The sequence below is a fragment of the Lipophrys pholis genome (genome assembly GCF_963383615.2).
Source record: "Lipophrys pholis genome assembly, chromosome: 5".
Taxonomy (NCBI): Eukaryota; Metazoa; Chordata; class Actinopteri; order Blenniiformes; family Blenniidae; genus Lipophrys; species Lipophrys pholis.
In genome coordinates this window covers 4438716-4458981 of record NC_137628.1, presented here as the reverse complement: position 1 = coordinate 4458981, position 20266 = coordinate 4438716, and the positions used below count along the sequence as shown (strand labels likewise).

At 40.4% G+C, this 20266-nt stretch overlaps 2 protein-coding genes across 2 annotated transcripts; both read left to right on the top strand.

The window, feature by feature from the left end:
• Positions 1 to 590: 590 nt before the first annotated feature.
• cenpk (centromere protein K) lies at positions 591 to 6703 on the top strand. The gene is made up of 10 exons (XM_080463126.1): positions 591 to 668; positions 897 to 998; positions 1843 to 1899; positions 3956 to 4019; positions 4099 to 4145; positions 4247 to 4329; positions 4423 to 4521; positions 4602 to 4740; positions 4818 to 4871; positions 5596 to 6703. The coding sequence occupies exons 1-10, from the start codon at positions 666 to 668 to the stop codon at positions 5749 to 5751; spliced, it is 804 nt and encodes a 267-aa protein (XP_080319252.1). The 5' UTR covers positions 591 to 665; the 3' UTR covers positions 5752 to 6703.
• A 720-nt stretch (positions 6704 to 7423) lies between these two features.
• Positions 7424 to 17058, top strand: LOC308109906 (stromal membrane-associated protein 1-like). Its single transcript, XM_080463746.1, has 10 exons — positions 7424 to 7706; positions 8086 to 8219; positions 10313 to 10398; positions 10489 to 10564; positions 10657 to 10719; positions 10817 to 10892; positions 13491 to 13618; positions 14896 to 15100; positions 15457 to 15794; positions 16585 to 17058. The coding sequence occupies exons 1-10, from the start codon at positions 7589 to 7591 to the stop codon at positions 16717 to 16719; spliced, it is 1359 nt and encodes a 452-aa protein (XP_080319872.1). The 5' UTR covers positions 7424 to 7588; the 3' UTR covers positions 16720 to 17058.
• Positions 17059 to 20266: the final 3208 nt, after the last annotated feature.

Below are 20266 nucleotides of genomic sequence, written 5' to 3'. Positions count from 1 at the left end.
TCTTATTCTTATTCTTATTCTTATTCTTATTCTTATTCTTATTCTTATTAGTAGTAGTAGTAGTAGTACTATTATTAGTATAATTATTATTATCATCATCATCATCATTAGTAGTGGTAGTAGTGGTTATTTACATTATTATAACTATTACTTCAACAAGGGACATGATCTAATCAATTTGTCAGGAAACAACTGAATGATCATATTTTCCTTAAAGTTTGAGTGTAAGTAGATTTATTCACTTGTAGACAGGCAGTTTTAAGAAAAACTTTGATATAAAATTTTGTTTTCATTCATTTCTATTGGTATTGTTTGTAAAGTCTGTGACTTTATTCATATTAATATTGAAAATCATTTAAGTTCTTTCTTTCTTTATCCTTGTTCTTTTTCTTTCTTTTTCCATTTGTTCTCCTCTTACTTCTCGTTGTTAAAGGTGAATACTATTTTTCCTGTTGTTAATCTGTTTTAAAACAAAGAATAAAAATGTCGCGAGCGCTTATTATGAACACGCCTCCCTCCTGTATTGCGCAGCCGCGCGCAGCCACGTCTTGCGTCATCAGCTTCGCGGACGTACGTGCTACGTCATCAGTGCTGGCGGTATTTTGAAAAGGAAGTTGTGTTTGTTGTTTTGGTCCGTTCGACGGATAAAAAGTCACATTTCTATCATGGTGAGTCCGTACGTCGTCTCAGGCATTAACTCATCGCTAATCTTAATATGTGCTCGTAAGAAATAAAAAAGAAACACGTCGCGTGATGTTTTTACGTCGCACTGGATATCTGTGGTCTTTCTCTGAACTCAGACTGCATTAGTTCAGTCTTCCAGCTTTGTTCGATGAACTTTACGTTAGAAAGAGACCGAAACGGAAGGACGTTGAGTGGTTGTGTGTTTGTTCCAGGCCGAGGTGAGCTGGGACCGACCGGCGGGGGGACAGCTCTCTCAGGCGGCTCAGTCCGAGCTGATGAACCTCTGTGAGGAGCAGTTCATCCACTTGGAGAAGGTAAACATTCGTCTCAATCCACAAATCTGCACTTATTCTGTTTCCAATCCGTACGTGTTCAACACCGCACCGCTTAATCTCATCATGGGAACTGATGCCGACACAGTCATGTTAGTGATGATCAATTATTAAACGAGGTATCCTCCTTTCATAGTAGTCTTATGACCTGATGCACTAAAGCATTGGTCTGGAAGGAACCATCCGTCTCTCTTCTAAAAGACTTCAGAAACCTCGGGGACACGGTGGGCTGGAGCTGACCCCAACTGCCCATGAGCAAAGCAGTGTACATCATGAGCAGGTCACCAGTCGACCACACACTGAGAAACAGACAATTATGGATTTCACTCATATCGGGCTTTGCTTGAGCAGCACTCAAAACGTTTTACACCGTTAGTCACATTCACCCATTCACACACACATTCACACGTCAATGGAGGCAGGCGCCATGCAAAGGTACCACTGGGAACAACTTGGGGTTCAGTGTTTTGCTCAAGGACACTTCAACATGTGGACTGGCAGAGATAGGAATCTAACCTGCAACCTTGGGGGACAGCCGCTCTAACAACCAAGCCACAGCTGTAGAGCAGTTTGGAATCTGTATAGCTATCATTATTGTTTTTTCTTCAGTTCAGACAAGTATGTTTCTACGACATACCTTTGACATGTTTAGATTGAGGCCCGACCAATATGGATTTTTTTGGGACTGATATCGGTGACAAAAAGATTAATAAATGTGCCTGTGAACGTTTCTCTCTGTCATGCCATTATTTTGATTTTGTGTTTGTGTGTGTGTGTGTGTGTGTGTGTGCGTGTGCGTGTGCGTGTGTGTGTGTGTGTGTTGCAGCTTCAGAATGAGATGATACTGAGTGAACCCGATTTCAATGAAAATCCACAAGAACAGGTGAGAATATTAAATCAGAATGATTCTGTACTTTTCTCTTCCTTGAAATGACAAATGTGCTTTTGTTTGCAATTTGGTGCTTTGTTACAGGTGTGCTTTCAAACTATTATATAAAAAACCTGTGTGTAGGAGTGCACATGTGCACACTTACAAAAGACACATGCAGATGTCGAGAGTAATAAAATGAAATAACATCAAACCGAGAGATCAATACATGCCTGAAACAGTAAAAGGTTGTAAACTGATAAATGATGTATAAGAAAATCTTGAAAATCTAAAAGTATGTTTAAAACATAATGACATACTGTAGATAAATGTTAGTGTGTGTGTGTGTGTGTGTATATATATACACACACACACACTATGAAAACAGTGAAGTCCAAAGTAGCTTAAATGTATTAAAAATGTAGATGTATAAAGAACTCGAACATGAAAAGAGCTTAAATCTGTGGTTTCGTACCACACTGAGCGAGATTTAAGCTGACCTGTAAATGACACGGTGAAGTCTGCAGGTAACAGTAATGGATCATTTCAAAGAAGTTTGACTCGGCGCAAACGGGACTACTGTTTATTTACGACTTGTCACCACTGGCTGACATTTATTAAATATGTTTTAATAATATAATAATAATAGGGGCTTGGATTTATATAGCGCTTTTTTCGCACTGACTCAAAGCGCGTACAGAGACCATTATTCATTCACACCAGTCCCACCAGTGATGGTAAGCTACGTTGTGTGTGTGGCTGCCATTTGGCGCCAACGGCCTCTCCGACCACCACCAACATTCATGCACCATTCATACGAGGCAATGTGGGTAAAGTGCCTTGCCCAAGGACACAACGACAATGACTGTTTGATAGAGTGGGATTCCGCCAACCCTCCGGTTATTGGACGACCGACTCTACCGCCGAGCCACCATCGTTTTGCTTTTCATTCATACTTTTAACATGTATAGCAGAGAAATGTGTAGAGCCAAAGGTTTCTGTGAATTCATAATAAAGACATCATTTGAGGGTAGAATTCTAAATTATGTTTGATTAAACGACGCAACATATAACCAGATTTACTTTAAATGTTGAAGCGTCCATGAATTTGTCTTTAAAGTATTAAATTGTGCTTTAAAGCCCTGTGTAAACAAAGGTGCACAGTTGTTACATCATTATATTATGTATGAATCCAACAGCCATTCAGAATAATATCTTCTAATGTGAAAGCTTTTTATTTGGACTACTACCCTCTTAAACCAGGGGTGTGCAACATAAGGTCTGTGGACTGAAACCGGCCCGCAAGAAGCTCCAAACCGGCCGCCAAGCCAATTGGAAAAATTTCAAAGAAAACATTGATTTTTTTTTTTTATAAAACAAATTTCTTAAGAGTAGTGACACAACCCTGTGACCGAGCTGAGATATCGGCGATGCTGCCGTGAAAGCGAGCGACCTATGCTATCAAACTAGCCTCAAAGCCATGATGTCAGGGTGGGTTTGTAAAAACGTCCATAATGCAACAGCTGTAGGAGACGTTTTTTGGATATTTCACTGTATTTTTTCATTAGAATTGTCTTTATGTTGACATTGGAGTCATTTTTGGTAGTAACTGTTTGGTTTTGTAAAACTATAGACGTTTAAATATTTTAATCCCTGCGCCACAACAGCATTTTTGTTTTTTAATTTCAAGGTTATTATGGGATAATTTTATCGGTCCAGACTACTCAAGAGGAATTAGGGCTGAATGAGGCCTCTGAACTAAAATGTGTTAGACACCTTTTATCTTAAACCCATATTTCATGTTGTAGTTTATTTTTAACTCCTTTTTTTTTTTTTAGCGTGAAGCAGTTTGAGCTGTGTGAAAGTTTCTTTATATTTACTTATTATTATAAAAGAGTTAACAAAGCCTGTATTCATTCATAAGCAACAGAGAGGCAAAAGTTTTCCCTGAAATTTCAGTTTCACTCGTATCTTTTTTTTTTTCCCCTCTTTTCAGGGAAATAACTGAATCGATCCTCTGCGATAATTGCTGCATGTTTTTCTGTTTCTTGTGCTCGTTCTCCTCCAACAGTCCGTGAATCGACTCCTGGCCACAGAAGCTGAGCTGAAGCAGTGGCTCACAGTGGAGCCCAAATGTAAGTCCTCGTCCAGATGTTCTGCTCTTTCAGTTGATGTTGAAGACAAAAGTGTTCAGTGTTTCTTTTGTTCACCCAGTTCTGTCAGCCAGCGCTGAAATTTTACTTGAAGCTGGAAGAGCGGAGGTATGTGTATTAGCGAAAAGCATCAACCAAAAATTATATTATCGCTTCAAATATGAGAATAAATGACTCCTTCATTCATTCCCTCCCTTCTCTCTCCACAGATGCTCAAACTGTGCTCTGAGCTGGAGATGGTGGCTTCCTGTTACGAAGCCAGGGTAAACAAACTGAGAGAGACTAAAGAAGTGTACGTCTCCATTTAGGTCCCCTGTTCGCCACACGCTGTCCTTTTTAATCCAGACACCTCTCGGCAACGCTCTGTTCTGAAAATGTTTTCCAGAGAACTGAAGCTGCTGAAGGAGAAGAAAAAGGTCTTCGCAGCTGCCAGTGATCATGTTGAGCGACTCAGAGAGGAAAGGGAGAAAGTACCAGAGCTCAGGTGGGTCAGAGACGCTTCAGAAGAATTTACCGGACGTGAAAAGATTCTGACGTGTTGACGTCGATGTTTGCATGTGGCAGTGTGCTGCAGGTCACCAAAGAAAAAATCCGGAAGATGAAGTCGTACCAGGAGAAGCTGACGTCTTGTCTGGGGGACATCCTGGAGAAGCACGTTCCTTCTCTTCACAAGGAGTTCAGCGTCAACATGAAGAAGAAGAAGGCGAGCTGCTTTTCTCGCGTGAAACATTTGTTATTAACGCTCCGGCGCTTCTCACTGCGTCTTGTTTTCACCTTCAGAACGTCGAGTACGAGATCACCGAAGACCTGATTTCACTCAACGAAATGCTGGAGGTGGGTTTTCCTGCACTGACTGCGCCGTCGCCTTTATATTCCTTACATCACATTTAGCTCGCAGAAATTTTTTTTTTAGATAATTCATTTTTGTCCTTGGCTGTTTAGTTTTTTTCCCTCCATGTATTTTTATTAGGTTATTAACATTGTATACATTCTCCTCAAGATACAACAAACACAATAACGTCACACACACACACACACGCTCACACAAATAGACATTTATGAAAGTAACAAAAATGCCAAAATTGACAGTAGAAGCAAAAATATATCTGACACAATAACGTCACACACACACACACACACATAACCATAAATGAAGTAAAAAGTGATGAAAATACATAAATTATATTCTTATGTAAACATAATTATCAAAAAGGACTACAGTGTTTTACTTTACATGATGGTGTGCATAACCTCCTAACATCCTGCTCTATGAAACTGTCAAATATATAATTAGTATTCCAAGGATGACATAGTATTGACTAAGGACAGAAAAGGGCTCCAAGTTTTGTTAAAGTTGTCCAGACAACCTCTAATACTGATTTTCTCTAAATAAATTGACATTGGGTCTTTCAACCAAGAATTAGAAGGTGGATGTTTGTGATCCTTAAAGGGCTAGTACCTGTTATTTCTATGTTTGCATCTTTTTGAAGCTTTCTATAAACATTGATTCTTGGGATTGTTGTTGGAGTACATCTCGTGTTGTTCAACGTGTCTGCAGGTGCTCATGAACAAGGTCCTCAACACGCCTCACGACCCCTACGTGACCATAGATGAAACGTTCTGGCCGCCGTACGTGGAGCTGCTGCTCCGTCACCGGATCGCAGTGAGGCACCAGGAGAACGTCTTCAAGATCCGCCTGGAGAACTTTTTCTGAGGCTCTCGTGCACTTCTCTACGTTTCGTCCGCCATATTTATCTCCATAATAGTTGTAATTTGTGTCTTTTTTAAGGCTTTGTGGGTATTTTTTTAGGAGCCAATGAAGTTTTTATGCACAGTATCGTGCATCAGTTTGAACGTTGGCCTTGAGTTTGAGGGACCCTGGTTTGAATCCCAATTGTAGAAGGAATATCATCTATTGAAATATTTTCTATGTTGCATTAACTTATGCTGTAGGAGCAGACAAATAGACTAAAATAGACCAATCTGTGCTTTAAATTTAACTTCTCTAAGTCATCACATTCAATGAAGATGTCTTTTTTTTTTTCAATCCATTAATTTCTGCTTTATCCTTCTGATCACATCTAGTATAGTGTTTGGTTTGCCAGACAAGCTTGTAAATATTGTTCCAGTAATTTTACATTATGTTGACATGAATTTTAAACACCTTTATATATCCCAATATAACACTGTGTATTTGTATTTTTTTGTGTATTTCTACGTTTTATGTTCATTTTCAATAAAACCTTTAGATTTTAAATGGGATTTTTCTGTAACAGATTAAGAGCAAAATCAAACAATGACTATTCTTTCTTATGAACAATTAATAACTATGACTCCAAGGGAAATGTTTGACCAACTTTGTGCATAAAAAATAATTGAAAAATATTTCTACTTTGTGTTTTTATAAATTTGATATTTGAGCTTAAATAGGTTTTCAAAGAAAAAACAATTACCAGCTGACTGTTAAAGACCAAAAGTAAAGCACCAGAACTACTCGGAAAAACAATATTGACACAATAAATAATTTCATTATTAATATTTAGATTTTTTTTATGGCATGTTTGAATAAACCAAGCACAGTTCTTTCTTCATAAAACAGCATATATATGTCTGCTGAAATATCTCTGTAATTTGTTGTATAAACCAGGAAATAAAAGTGTTTAAGTAAAAAAATAATTATTTTCAAATTTGTATTCAACAGACTCACAAATTTGGGGATTTGGTCACAATTGAACCTGTGACATGTTTAAAGCAAGAACCAAATTACTCAAATTTGAAACCCTATATTGTGTCATCGGGGGTTCAGCCAATTAAAATCAAGGTCGGCCCTCCCGTTGACCCTCCCACAATTGGGCAGCTCTGCTCTGGCACATAGCACCATGAGAGGAAGTAGTAGATGGACATGTGTGGGTGGACCCAGTCCAGCTCACACAGACACAGTAGATTGTCAGTGCAGCTTATATGATCCAAAATTCAAATTGAGTAAAATCAAGGAAAATGTGGATTTTGTGCAATAATCTTGGAATACAACATTTGTGGACCAACAAGACCATATGAAGTGTTAAAGTGGTATAATATGACCTCTTTAAATCCTATAGAATACAATACAATACAATACAATACAATACAATACAATAGTACTTACTTTATTATTCCAAGGGGGAATTCGAGAGGACTGTTTTGATCATTAATTACAAAGAAAACAAGAACAGGGTGAAAGATCATATTAGACTTCTTGCATTCCTGCTTGTTGTGATTTGTGTGAAACTTTTATGAATGATTTCCTTTATTTTTCTGACATGTAAAACTTCATTATTTAGAAACGCCGTGCGTCCGTTGACGTCACGGCGCTCGTCCAATCAGAAGCGGGCGCCGCGTCAGCGCTCACATTCCTGTGGGCGGAGAGCGGATTCCGGTTCCGGGTGTTTTCAGATCCCACTCGGAGGCGTTCAGACCTCCGATTATGAGATTTTATTGGAAAGTTCTCCCAAAAGACGACTGATCAGCATCGACTTCATTCAATCGACAAGAGTCCAAAGCAAGCCGCGACCATGACGACCCGCTCGGAGAGGGAGAAGGCCCAGAAGCTGAACGAGCAGCACCAGGCCATCCTGTCCAAAATGCTGAGGGAGGACGACAACAAGTACTGCGCCGACTGCGAGGCGAAAGGTGCGGCTTCCCCCCTCCGAACAATGCTCCCTCCGCCGCTCACGGTTTATCAGTTTGTGCCTCAAACGGCCGGGCCGAGGAAGCCCCGCGGCTGTTAGCTCGGCTAATGCTAGCCGTGAAGCGGCTGGTCGTGGTCAGCTGACTCCTTCTTCTTCCTCGCGAGCTACACTAAGTGGCTAACAGCGAGCTAACTTCTCTAAATCTACATAAGCTCCCCCTCAGTCATTCTCCCTCACCGCGGCACCGATGGCGGCTCTTACGAGCTTATAGCAAGTTCCCCATCCCACACCAACCTGAAGCTCACTTCCCTCTCAGGTCGTTGTGTGAAGTATGCAAAGCTGTTTTCCTCATCCGTCTCCTGGTTTTCTGTCACCAACAGGTCCCAGATGGGCTTCCTGGAATCTGGGGGTGTTTATCTGCATCCGATGTGCTGGGATCCACAGGAATCTGGGAGTACACATATCCAGAGTGAAGTCTGTCAACCTGGACCAGTGGACCTCAGAACAAATCCAGGTACCCCCTTATAGAATATCACATCTACATCTACTGATCACACCATGCCCTTTAAAAGCTATATCTCAATAAGTGAGTTGAGATGTGAGTTTCCAGGCATTAAAACATAGTGTTTCACCTGTAAACTAAATCATATTGTGGTAAAGATGCCATTAGTTATTTGTTTTTAGGATCCCCATTAGTTGCCACCGAAGCAACATATATTCTTCCTCAGGTCCAGAAAAGTAAGTCATCAACATATTACTGACGGATCACTTAGAAGATGGTCTGTGAGTAAACTTACCCCCCCCCCATCACATTAAAATGTACCAATACAGCAACGCTCAACCAAAACCAGACGCAAACAACAAAACAAAAGATGGTTTGAAAAGGTACAACATGACAAATCAGCTTGAGCCAAACAAGATCGTGCTGCTTTATTCCATCCATCCATCTTTATTCACTTTAAGGTTTCTGGAGTCAATCCCAGCGGGATACATGGTGGACATCACAGGGCAAACACTCACATTCACTCCTGCAGACAATTAATAGTCACCAATCGGCCTTCAATGCATTTAGATTGTTCTTATACTAAGGATTTTGCTTCATGGTGAAATATTTATTATTTGAACAACCCAACCCATTAATGATTAGTTTGAACTCTGTCACGATGGAGAATGATCTTTTCTACTCCTTAAAGCAGGAGTGTCAAACACATTTTTAGTTCGGGGGCCACATACAGTCCAATTTCATCTTGAGTGGGCCGAAATGGTAAAATGGTGCCATAATATTGAGATCTAATTTTTAACGTTTTTATTTCTTGTGGTGCAGAGTATATGTAATGAAAACCAAACAATTAGTACTCAAAATGTGTACAATCTCACCTTAAAACCAATTTTAATGAAACCTTCAGGTGCAAAATACAGTGAAACGTCCCAAAGAACTTCTTCTCTATCTGTTGCATTATGGGTGTTTTTATAAACTCCCCCTGACCGCATGGCTTTGGGGATAATTCAGTGCGGTGTTGTGTTTGCTACTCTTAAGAAAAGTTTGACAATCAATGTTTTCTGTGAAATTTTTAACATTTGTTTGGTGATTTGGCCGGATTGGAGCCCCTTGTGGGCCGGTTTTATCTTTGACACCTCTCGGTCATCTTTTTCATTATTTCCCCCTGGACGGTACATCATCCAGGCTGTGTTTATGTCACCTAAAAGTTTTCTAATTACCAGTTTTTACCTGCAAATTACTCTCGGGGTAAACATGGACGTCATGATAACAGCTGGGAAACACTTTAATGGAGGTTCACCAAACACCCAGCAGGTTACTACTTGACGTTTGTCTGTATCACATCAACTAGACTTTAATGATGACTGTCTCCAGAACTAAAACTGCTGCATGTCAGGTGACTTTTTTAATTTGTCAGCTGATAAATGCACAGTTTGATATATTGATAATGATGAGGATATTGTGCCTTTAATCCATAAAATGCAGCTCAAAGTACTTCACAATTCAAAAATACATTAAAGGTTATTAACATCAGTTAACAGATTAAATTCATTAAAAGAGAGGAAGCTTTAAAAGTCGACAAAAACAAATAAAACGCAAGTTTTGCATTTCCAGAAGAAATTGCAAGTGTGAATGCTGAAGGCTGAATAAAGCTGATCTCCTTTGATCTCGGCATCTCCGAACAACCTTCGTTGATGAACAACATATTCCCGAACGTTCTGCACGTTCTGATGGACTCCCAACAGTGCGGGACGAGTTACTCACAGAAAAACTTTAATAATAATAAAATTAAACCGCCGCCTAGGATAGTAATCTTTGTGCCTTGCAGACAGGCACAGGAATTCTGAAAACAAAATATATAGAAAATTATATAAAAACACGATGCACTAAAATTTGGGTGGAATATGAAATGTTGATTAGAAAAGAAAACGGTTTAGGAGGATGTGATTCCTAATAAAAAAGGTTTTAAGTTGTAACTTGAAACAGATGATAAGAAATTATCTTCAGAATGTGATGTGCACACTAATCATAGTGACTGAAAACGGTAAAGTGGGGCCGTTAATATGTTGTGATCACAGTGTCGGTGTTTTTCTCTTTTTTTCCCCCAGAGTATACAGGATATGGGAAACACCAGGGCCAGACAGCTTTATGAGGCCAACCTTCCAGACAGCTTCCGAAGACCTCAGACAGACCAGTATCCTTCCCAGGAGTCCCTCTGTCTGCTTTCATTTGTACCTTTCTTCCATTTTCCTCCATTTTGCGTTTTCCTTAGCTGTGTCCTCAGAGCAGTGGAGTTCTTCATCAGGGACAAATATGAGAAGAAGAAATACTACAACAAGAATGTGACCAACGGGAGCAGTGTGCGTGTTGATCACATTTTGACTCTTTACATGAGCTGAATGCGACTCTTGTATCTTTTATCTTTTTGGCTCACTTTGTTGTATTTTCACAGCCCAAAGATAGTAAGAAAGAGCGGGAGCCGGACAGAGGGAGCAAGGTGTCCTCTTACACCAAGGTGACTCTCTCACATTCAGTCATTCATAAAACGATCGCACGTAAACTGGCCGGCATGCTTTCTGAACGACGCTGTTTGTTGTGATTATTTACTCTAGGGTGAAGAGTCGAAGCCGGTTCCTAAAATCAGCCCTGCGAAGGCTTCAGAACCGTCTGTGAACCTACTAGGCCTTGGTGAGTGTCCAGTTGTGTCGTTTGGCTCGCCGTGTAAATTTGCATGAACACGAGATTCACAATGACACCGTTCATGGTGGTGGCGGTCGCCTATATGGCTTCAGGGTTAACTCTCTCCCCGCCTCACGGCGAGTCCTCCGGGTCGATCCTGTGGGTACCTTTCGGGGTGGAGTTCCTCGGGGGGGGGGGGGTTGTCTGTCGCCCAGACTCAGCTGTGTTGATGTAATCTTACTCATTTTTACATATTAAGCCTTTGCAGGAAACTTATTTAAGCACTTTTGAGAGTGAGAGAAAATGTGTGAGGGTACTGACGATGCCATTTTAGCTCTTAAATCAATTTAAAAGCCTAAAATATTTACTTATTTAAAAAGTTGAACATGATGCAGTGCGTGTTTCTCATTGAGTGCTAAAGAACAACCAGCTATTTGCATAATGTCACACTATTATGACTTATTGGACATATTTAGATATCACGATCAAATTGTTTGTAATAGTATTTAACTGTTTCGTATATTTTAAAGCAAGTGAGAGTAACCTGAAAAATCAGAACATCTGTATCAAAAGCAGAAATGGGTTTTTTTTTCTCCACAAATACTCGAAACCATGGTGCAGAATAACTTAGATGATTCCTGATAATCGGTCTGTGTAAAACTGTTTCTGCCTTCAGCTGAGTCACTCTGTTGATTCAGCGTGTATTGATCAAACAGTGGAGGGAGCGAGAGCCTGACCTTTGTCAGGTTGGTGGATGTAACCACTCCAGTGCCACATGAAAGACGGATTATGTAATAATCTCAGTGCTGATCTGATTATTCTCTCCAACTGTGTTAAAGTCGATTCTATTCGTCTCTACATTAGCAGCTGGGCGACTCCACCGAATGCCACGTTCGCTTTAGCTGGATCCACCATTTCTGGTTTGACTGCTGCTCTTTTAACCCTTTAAAGCCCTGCGCAGTGGTTCTGTGAAGGTTTGACTCATTACTGATTACTTTAATCACAAGCTCCTCCCGCCTGGACCGTCTGTACCGGTGATCCTCGCTGTGTCTTCCTGAATATACTGCCTGTTGTTATATAAGCAGCAATGACATGAAAACCAGTTTGGTTGTTTGTTTTTCACCGTGTTTTTGCCCTTTTGGCCTCGATGTCTTTGTTTGACTTCTACGGAAAGTCGTTGAAGTGCTGGAGCTGTTGTTCGTCATTCAAACAGTTTGATCATCGACAGTCATCCTGGACTTGTGCAGCTGTGTGAATTTAATAACTGCGGGCACATTTGGTATGAATTAAAGAAGGAGACTGTTCCTCTATAGCATTCAGCGGCCGCGGCTGATCTAATCACGGCTCTGTTACTTTCTTCTGTTCTGTTTTCTTTTTAGAGCTGCTTTCATATGAAAACCTCAGTTAGTGAAACTGAGGAAGTAAAAAAGACCCGTAACTTCCTGTTTTCTTTTGAGAAGTGACATAAACTTGAGCTTTGAAGTGTTTCTATGGATTTGTAACACCAGTCGTGGAGAAAAGAGCCTATTCTTTGTTAAATGTTGAGGATGGATGCTCCTTTATTCTTATGTTTCTGCGCCATAGTGCACTCCCCTTTAATGGACTGTGGTTACTTTTATTTCTGACAGAAGCTTCTTTTTTCAGTACTTCTTCTTTTTCATGGCGTGAGTTAGATAAGCATGTCATTTACATGTAATAATGGATGTTGAATATTAAGATAACAATATGGTTTAGATGTTGCTCGATGTGGTTAAAGTGTTGAATTCCCTCCTGTGGAGTTTATTTGTACTGAGACCTCATTGATTGCAGTTCAGTTTGTACGTTTCTCTTTCGACCAATCAGACGCTCTGAGTTCTTCCATCCGTCCAATCAGAAGTAGAATCTTTTTTTTAAATATTATTTCTGTGCATATTTGCAACTTGTATATTTTTGTTTTCTCTAAAAACTGATGGAACGCCACAATTTACTCAAACTCTGATCCTAAATCCTGATTTCTATAATAGTTTTTCTGGTCTTATGACTTCTAATACATTGACATCACATCAGTATCTGGTCTATGAAGCCCGGCTCGTTTCCTCTGTGTCTTTTACTTGATCGCACTTTAACTTGTTTCGATTCCGAATACATCGGCACGACAGAACTGCCTTTGAGTCTTGAGGTTTTAAGTAGATTTTCTTTCTGTGAATAAATGGTTGTTTTGTGGTTGTTCGTCATGTTTAATGCCGTGGGAATAAACTTCCCTGTTTGCTTGTGTACTTTGGTCCCATCTTTTCATTGAGTGACTATAATATGTGCAATCAGTAGTATAATTTAGTTTATTAGAGTTTTATTGTAGCGGCAGCAAAAGGCTGATTTGTGTGTTTAGATTTAGTATTTACTCTTTTTTTTTTTTGTGGCTGTTGAAGCTAAAAAGGCTGAAACTGATTAATTTTTTTTTATTGAGCTCACTGTTCTCGCTGTGAGGTGACTTTTTGCCACCACGGGAGGAACCGCAGTTAAATAAGTAAACACACATTCCTGTATGAGGATTTTATTTATGTGCGATGAGGTGTCAGGTGTACGCCTCTGTTCCACTTCTCAAACCAGTTTTTCCTCCTCTTGTCACAGACGCACCAGCAGCTGCATCAGCGAACAATGGTAGCACGAGCACAAGCCAGAGCAACGACCTGGATATATTCGGCCCCATGGTCTCCAACCCCCTCCCTGCTTCCTCATCCACAGCTCAGTTTTCTCAGGTAAAAAAAAAAACAACAGCTCTCCAGGTTGTTTTGATCAGATGTGAAGAAGCTGCTCAGCGAGGCGAAGCAGTAACTGTTGAAGAACGTCAATATCCCATAAGACGTCGAGCTCAGAAGGAACGGAAACGACACAGATGATCATGAAACTGGATTCTACTTATGTGGCACTTTTTTTCCACTGCTTCAGCACTGCCGAAGAGTTTTACGTTATCAGTCACTGAAGCCTCGGGCTGCACCAGTTATTTACAGGCTACAACACACACAAAATGAAACCTTTGTTGTTTTTTTTAATTCACAGATAAATGAAAGAGACGATTTATTTTGGTTGGAAACGGCTCCTGGTTGTTTTACCTTCCAGGTCACAGTGATGCACAAACAGGGAGGTTATAATTATCATTCGTCAGCACTGCTCACAAGGAAGTAAAATATTATCTCTGATTCACCTCATCAGACATTAAACTGGGTGTGTTGAACATGAGGCCCGTGGGACCAAACCGGCCCGTAAGAGGCTCTAATCCGGCCAAACCACCAAGCAAATGGTAAATAAATAATAAATGAAAAAAAAAACACGGATTTTGAAACGACAAAATTCCTAAGAGTAACAAACACAACACATGCTGAGATATCGGTGAGGCTGCTTATGAAAGCTTGAGACCTCATTGCCATCAAACGAGCCACAAAACCATGATCAGCGGGAAGAGAAGTTTCTGGGATATTTCACTGTATTTTGAACCAGAAGCTTTGATTAAAATTGGATTTACATTGAGATTGTGGTCGGTTTTGGTAGTAATTGTTTAGTTGTGAAAATATTCTTTTCTGCTCCTTTCGTTCAAAATGTGAACTCGAAGTTTTTGTTTTTTTTTGTTTTTATTTTATTTTTACTTTTGAATGAATAAATAAATAATAAATATAGCCATTTTTACATCACACATACGTTGTGTCACAACAAAGAAAAACCTTTTAAATTGAAATATCGTGGCACTATTTCACCGGTCTGGGTCGTATGTGAAACCTCAACTGAAATGTGTTTGACACCCCTGAGCTGAACCCTGTCCAGGTTTTAATTTGTAGGTTTGTATCCTGCAAGTATAGAAAACCAGTGTAAGTTGGGTTTTGTTTAAACTTGTTCACTCTATACTGCACACAGTGAAACAAAAAGGCTTTGTAGGATTGAGAAACATTCGATAGTAACTGTGGTAGAAGGAGGAGTTGGACGGTTCCACTAAAGTCTTCATGCTTGTCTTTGACCCGGGGATTTTTTTGGCCCCCCCCAGGTGAGCTCCAGTACCTCGGCCAGCACCCCGACACAAGCGGCCGCCGCGGCGGGGGCCAGCTCAGGATCAGCACAGGGAGACCTCAACCTGTTCAGCGACGGCAGCAGCACCGCGAAAAGTGACGACGCAGCCAAGAAGCCGCTGTCCAAGGACTCCATTCTGTCACTGTATGGGACCAACAGCATGTCCCAGCAGCCCCCTGCTGGTGAGGACCCGTCATGACTCGAACGCCACCATTTAATGCTCTGTGACGTCACATGTTTGAATACAAGTCGTTGATATAATCAGAGATTAGCACATTAGCATGCTGGATATTATAGAGAAGCAAAAGTTTTTAGTGCTTCAATACAGACATCTTTATTTTAAATCTACTTTTGAAATTATAATTTAATTCTTGTAACCAGTGTCAGTGGCCTCTTCATCATGAAGAGGACGTGCTTGTAGTGAATAACAGCAGTAACTTTTTAACTCGTTACAGTTGTGGAGACGTTACTAAACTGGAGTACACAGGAAACACTAATCTTTACTCACCTCTTCCTCCTCCTCCTTCCTCTTCCTCAGCTGGCATGTTCATGGGTGCATCTCAGATGCAGTTTCCTGTCCAGGCCGCTGCTGGTTACCAGGCCTTCCCTGGCATGGGTGGGGCCATGCCACCCACCACCGTCATGGGGGCCATGATGGCTCAGAGCGGCGCCGCCATGATGGGGCCCAGTCCCGGGATGATGGTCGGGATGACGATGCCCAATGGCTTCATGGGTAACGCGCCCGCCGCCGGCATGATGGGCATGGCCCCGAGGATGATGGGGCCGCAGGGCGGAGCGATGCCCGCCGGCATGGTGCCCGCTCAGGGCATGTACGCCCTCCAGCCCGGGCAGCAGGCGCAGTGGAACATGGGCCAGGTGAGATTCTGACTTTTCTCAGTGGTTTCCTCTCCCCACTAGGGGGCAGTACAGGCGTGGCTTTAACTCTTTTTATTAGACTACTTAATGATGTGAAATTAAAGGATATGTCAATAAACACATAGATTTTATATGTGATATAAAAACCAACATGTTAAAACATTTTAAATAAAAGAATTTAATTGTTTCACAAACATGGTCACCTGCACATGGAAGTGTGGAACTTCATCTTGTGATACACAAATGTATATGCTAAATGTATTTAGTATATACTAAATGTTTACTCAGAGATGCCTCCTCTGTCTGGATAGAAAATTAAGTTAATTAACAAGATAATACCTCTTTATATCTAATTTCTAAATTGTGTTATTTTGCCCAAAATAATCTGTCTTTAACAATCGATAGTTTTTGTCTGGAATGAAATAATGAGAATATAATGGCTTTCTTTAAACAATAAATCAGCAGTCGACGATAAACTAAACTAGTTTAACAAACCAAAAAATGTCTTTACAACATGTCTGCAGAGATAAATCGTGTATTCATCATCCCAAAGAGGAAAAACTACAAAGAGCATTAATTCACTGTGATTTTATGAATGAATCTTTTGTATTTGAAGGAGCTGCTGGGGGCTAAAAACAAAATGATTGTATGATGAGGAAACTGCAGAGAGAAACGAGTTGTCTATTTCCACTAGTACTTCACGTCTCCCAGCGTGACATGGCGGCTCTGACGTGTGTCGACCCTGAAGGTCCTGCCGCAGCGTCTCTGAGGTTAATTCTGTTCTCCCCAGGTGAACCAGCAGATGTCGGGCTTGGCCCTGAACGGGGCGGGGGGGCAGATGGCCTTCGGTCAGCCTCCCTCGGCCATGGGGGGGTGGGCCGCCGCTGGATCCGGCCAGACTTTGAGCACACAGCTATGGAAGTGAGCCTTCACGCGGGGGTCGGTGGTCGGGCAGGCGGGCGGAGTAAGAGCGCAGCTCGCAGGAAGTGCTCTCCTGCGTCTGGCTATGAACTGATGCCCACTTCCATCGCCCACCAGCCTTCAAGAACATGGAAAATGTATCGCTCTTCTTTTTCTCTTCCCCTTCTCCCTATCTGTCTCTCTTTCTCTCTATTGTGTGAGTGAATTGGGAGTTTACGCAGGATTACAGCCTGGCAGTTTCTGCCTGTCGTCAAGGTTTTTGGATCATAACTTTTTATTTTCCTTTTTTGGAGAAAAAAAAACGAAAAAAACAACGCAGTCCCACCATCGACATATCAGAAAAGCTGCAGGACCAGTTACACAAGCTTTTATTGTATCACTGTATCATTATAAGATTATAGAACATTTAAATAAATAGTATTTAAAGGGAGAAGCGACGACTATCGAGTCCACACTGCTCCTGAATGTACAGCGCTGTATAACCTTCTTTTAAAGTACTTGTGGTTCCCCTATAAAATTAAAGTGACAATAAAGAATTCACTTTGACGTGTCTTGTGTGATTCAAGTGACTTTTTTTTTTTTTCCTACGGGATTTTAACGGAGCTCTTTTAACCTGTTTGCAATATTTTTTTTAACCCACAAGCGTCATTATGAACATTTCTGTGCAGTTTCGATGTTTCCTCTCGATCGTTCCATCATTTTGGCCAGAAAACCAGCAAAGTCCATCACTGAGAGAGGAACACACAACAGCAGGTATTTAATAAAAGTTCACTAAAACATAAACTGTGTTGCTTGTTCGTAGTAAGTTCAAACTTATTGAACTTTATTGGAGCTTTACTGTACAAGAAGTCAATATGTGAGCAGTTTATGGCTGCAAATGACGGGAGGAAAGAACATTAAGTCTCTTTGACTCAGATCAGTGATTTTCAACCTTTTGTTTGTCGGTTCATGTTTGACACTGAAGAAATCCTCTGACATGCAAATTATTGAATGCAGAGCTTTAGAGTGCAGGAGGACAGGAGCTTGTCTATGGTCAGACTTTTGCACTGAACCATATGGAGTTGTTGGAAAAGAACAAATCTTATTCATTAGACTTTATTCTCATTGGCCAATTTTGCTGTATTGAGTTTTAAACTGAGTAGATCCATTGTTTTGCTTAAGGTTTTAGTAAGAGGCATAACATTAAGAAGTATAATTATATAATATTAAGACTTATTTTTGCATTTTAATCATCCAATATCAAAAGTGAGTAATTTGTCAAATTATTCGTCTTTTATCATGTCAGAAAGTTGTTACTGAAAGAACCAGTTCAACTGCCAGACAACTTAAGTAAATGCTTTTTTCACCACATTCAAATGGATTTTGACCAATTTAAACATAAAACTGCACGTGTGTGTGTGTGCTTCTAAATCTGTCTTTGTGTGGTTTTAGTAAGTGTACAGTCCTGTGATGACAGAATCATTATGCTTTGTTTAAGACTCAAGCCATTTTGTTGTGGAGAAAGAGGGAGAGACTTAGACTCATTCCTACGCCCTTGTTTGTGATTATTATTTGCAAAGATTAACACATGATCATGTTGACTGGAGTTTTCTGTTGTTCTTCCTGTGTTTATCCACTAGAGGGAGACAGAGACGATCAATCAACAGGAGTAAAATGGCTCCTCCAGACAAACATGGGAATAAATAAAGAGACATAACTGAAGTGAATGGTGACTACTACGGAAGAGTTTTAGGGCCATTGAAGAAAAAAAAATTCGGAGGTTAAAAAAAACAAAAAACCTTCATGCGCTTCATTAAAAGTCGAAAACCTGGTATGATATGTTAAGAAATCATTGTTGCTCTTTCACACACACACACACACACACACACACACACACACACACACACACACACACACACACACACACTAGCTAAGGATATCCACAGGGTGAGTGAGATGTGATTTCTCTGACTGGGAAGACATTTGCATGTGACCAGATGCTCCCATATTTTCCAAATTATGTGATAAATATGTGACCGATCCAATTCACCAGGGCGGAACACCAGCAAAGTCTGCCACTGCCCACAACATTAAGAATAACAGATGTTTGATATTAAGTGAAGGAAATAATACTTTATCAGTTTGATGCATTTTCCCCGTTTGATTGATTTGAATGATTCTCCTCTTTGTACCACTAGAGGGAGCTCTCCAACCACAACCGTTTTGAATGAGTCATGCCTGGAAATCCAATTTTTATTTGTTAAAGCTTCTATATTTGAGTTTTAGAGTGGCCGAGTGTTTTTGTTTGGGCTCTTTGTTCAAACCAGAATCTCCCACAAGGGGGCGCACCGCACCCCAGAACTGGAGATTTTGATTGTGTTCCTGTGTTGTCGTCACCACAAGACCCTAATAACATAAACCCACCTCTGCTAAATTTAGCTGCTGATGAGGCCAGTATAAACTTTGAATCCCATGTGGTTTACAAATGTCCCTGTATTTTTATTTCAACTCTCACAGTGTGGATGTTTGTCGACGGCCCCGCATTAGTTTTTTAATCTTTATTTTTCATGTGAACGAGGACTGTTACTCTATCGCCACGACTGACAGTTTCTGTGTCCAATCAACTCATGCCTCACATCCATACCAGTCAGCGTTTTGCACGGGTTCTCGCCAGAGGAAGTTAAGGTATGAAAAAGGGGTCCTAATAAATTTTAAGAATTTATTTAAAGACAATTTAAGAGAGGCTGGATTTGTGAGATTAACAGGTGATGACTCCTTTAACAATCTTGTTGCTTCCAGAGAAAATGATTTCTTTGTTTTTAACCTGTTAATGAATTACTCGCAGTGCGAGTTCTTGGATTGCAGGAGTTAATCCCGACCTGCCATCATCCACACATGTCAAAAATATGCTGCAGGTCACAAACGAGAACAATGAACTGCACCATACTTTACATACTGTCATGCAGAATGAAGTACTTATTCTCAGAAATCACATTTTACACATGCTTAACTAATCTTTACAACCATCTGTGCACCAGTGATCATTTCTCTGACGTGTGAAACGTTGAGACGTCGAGGCATTTCTCAGTATAACTGTTATTCCAGAGGACGAATTGATTTGAATTCTTTTCACATTCAGCTGAGTGAAGATTCCCTTCAGTGATCGCTCAAGTGTGTGTAATTTAGTGAGGAATGTACTCTTGTCATGTCTGACAGCAGATTGTAAAAGTCAACAATAGAACACAGCAAATGTCATGTTTGACCTAAAACCAGAGGCGTCACCCTCACTGTAGTTCAGGTTCCACATACAGCACAATTTTATCTGTGAAATCAAGCCATCATAACTTTTAAATGTAAACTTTCAAGAGGTTCTAGAGTATATTGGATTAAAATGTCTATATTTGATCAAAACCAAACAATTACCACTAAAGAATTACTACAATATCAACATATAGCCAATTCTAATAAACACTTCTAATGCAAACTAGTGAAATGTCCAACAAACAGCTTGAATAATATTTACATTCTCTGTCCTGACAGCAGAATGCAATGAGTTGATAGCAGAAGAATAA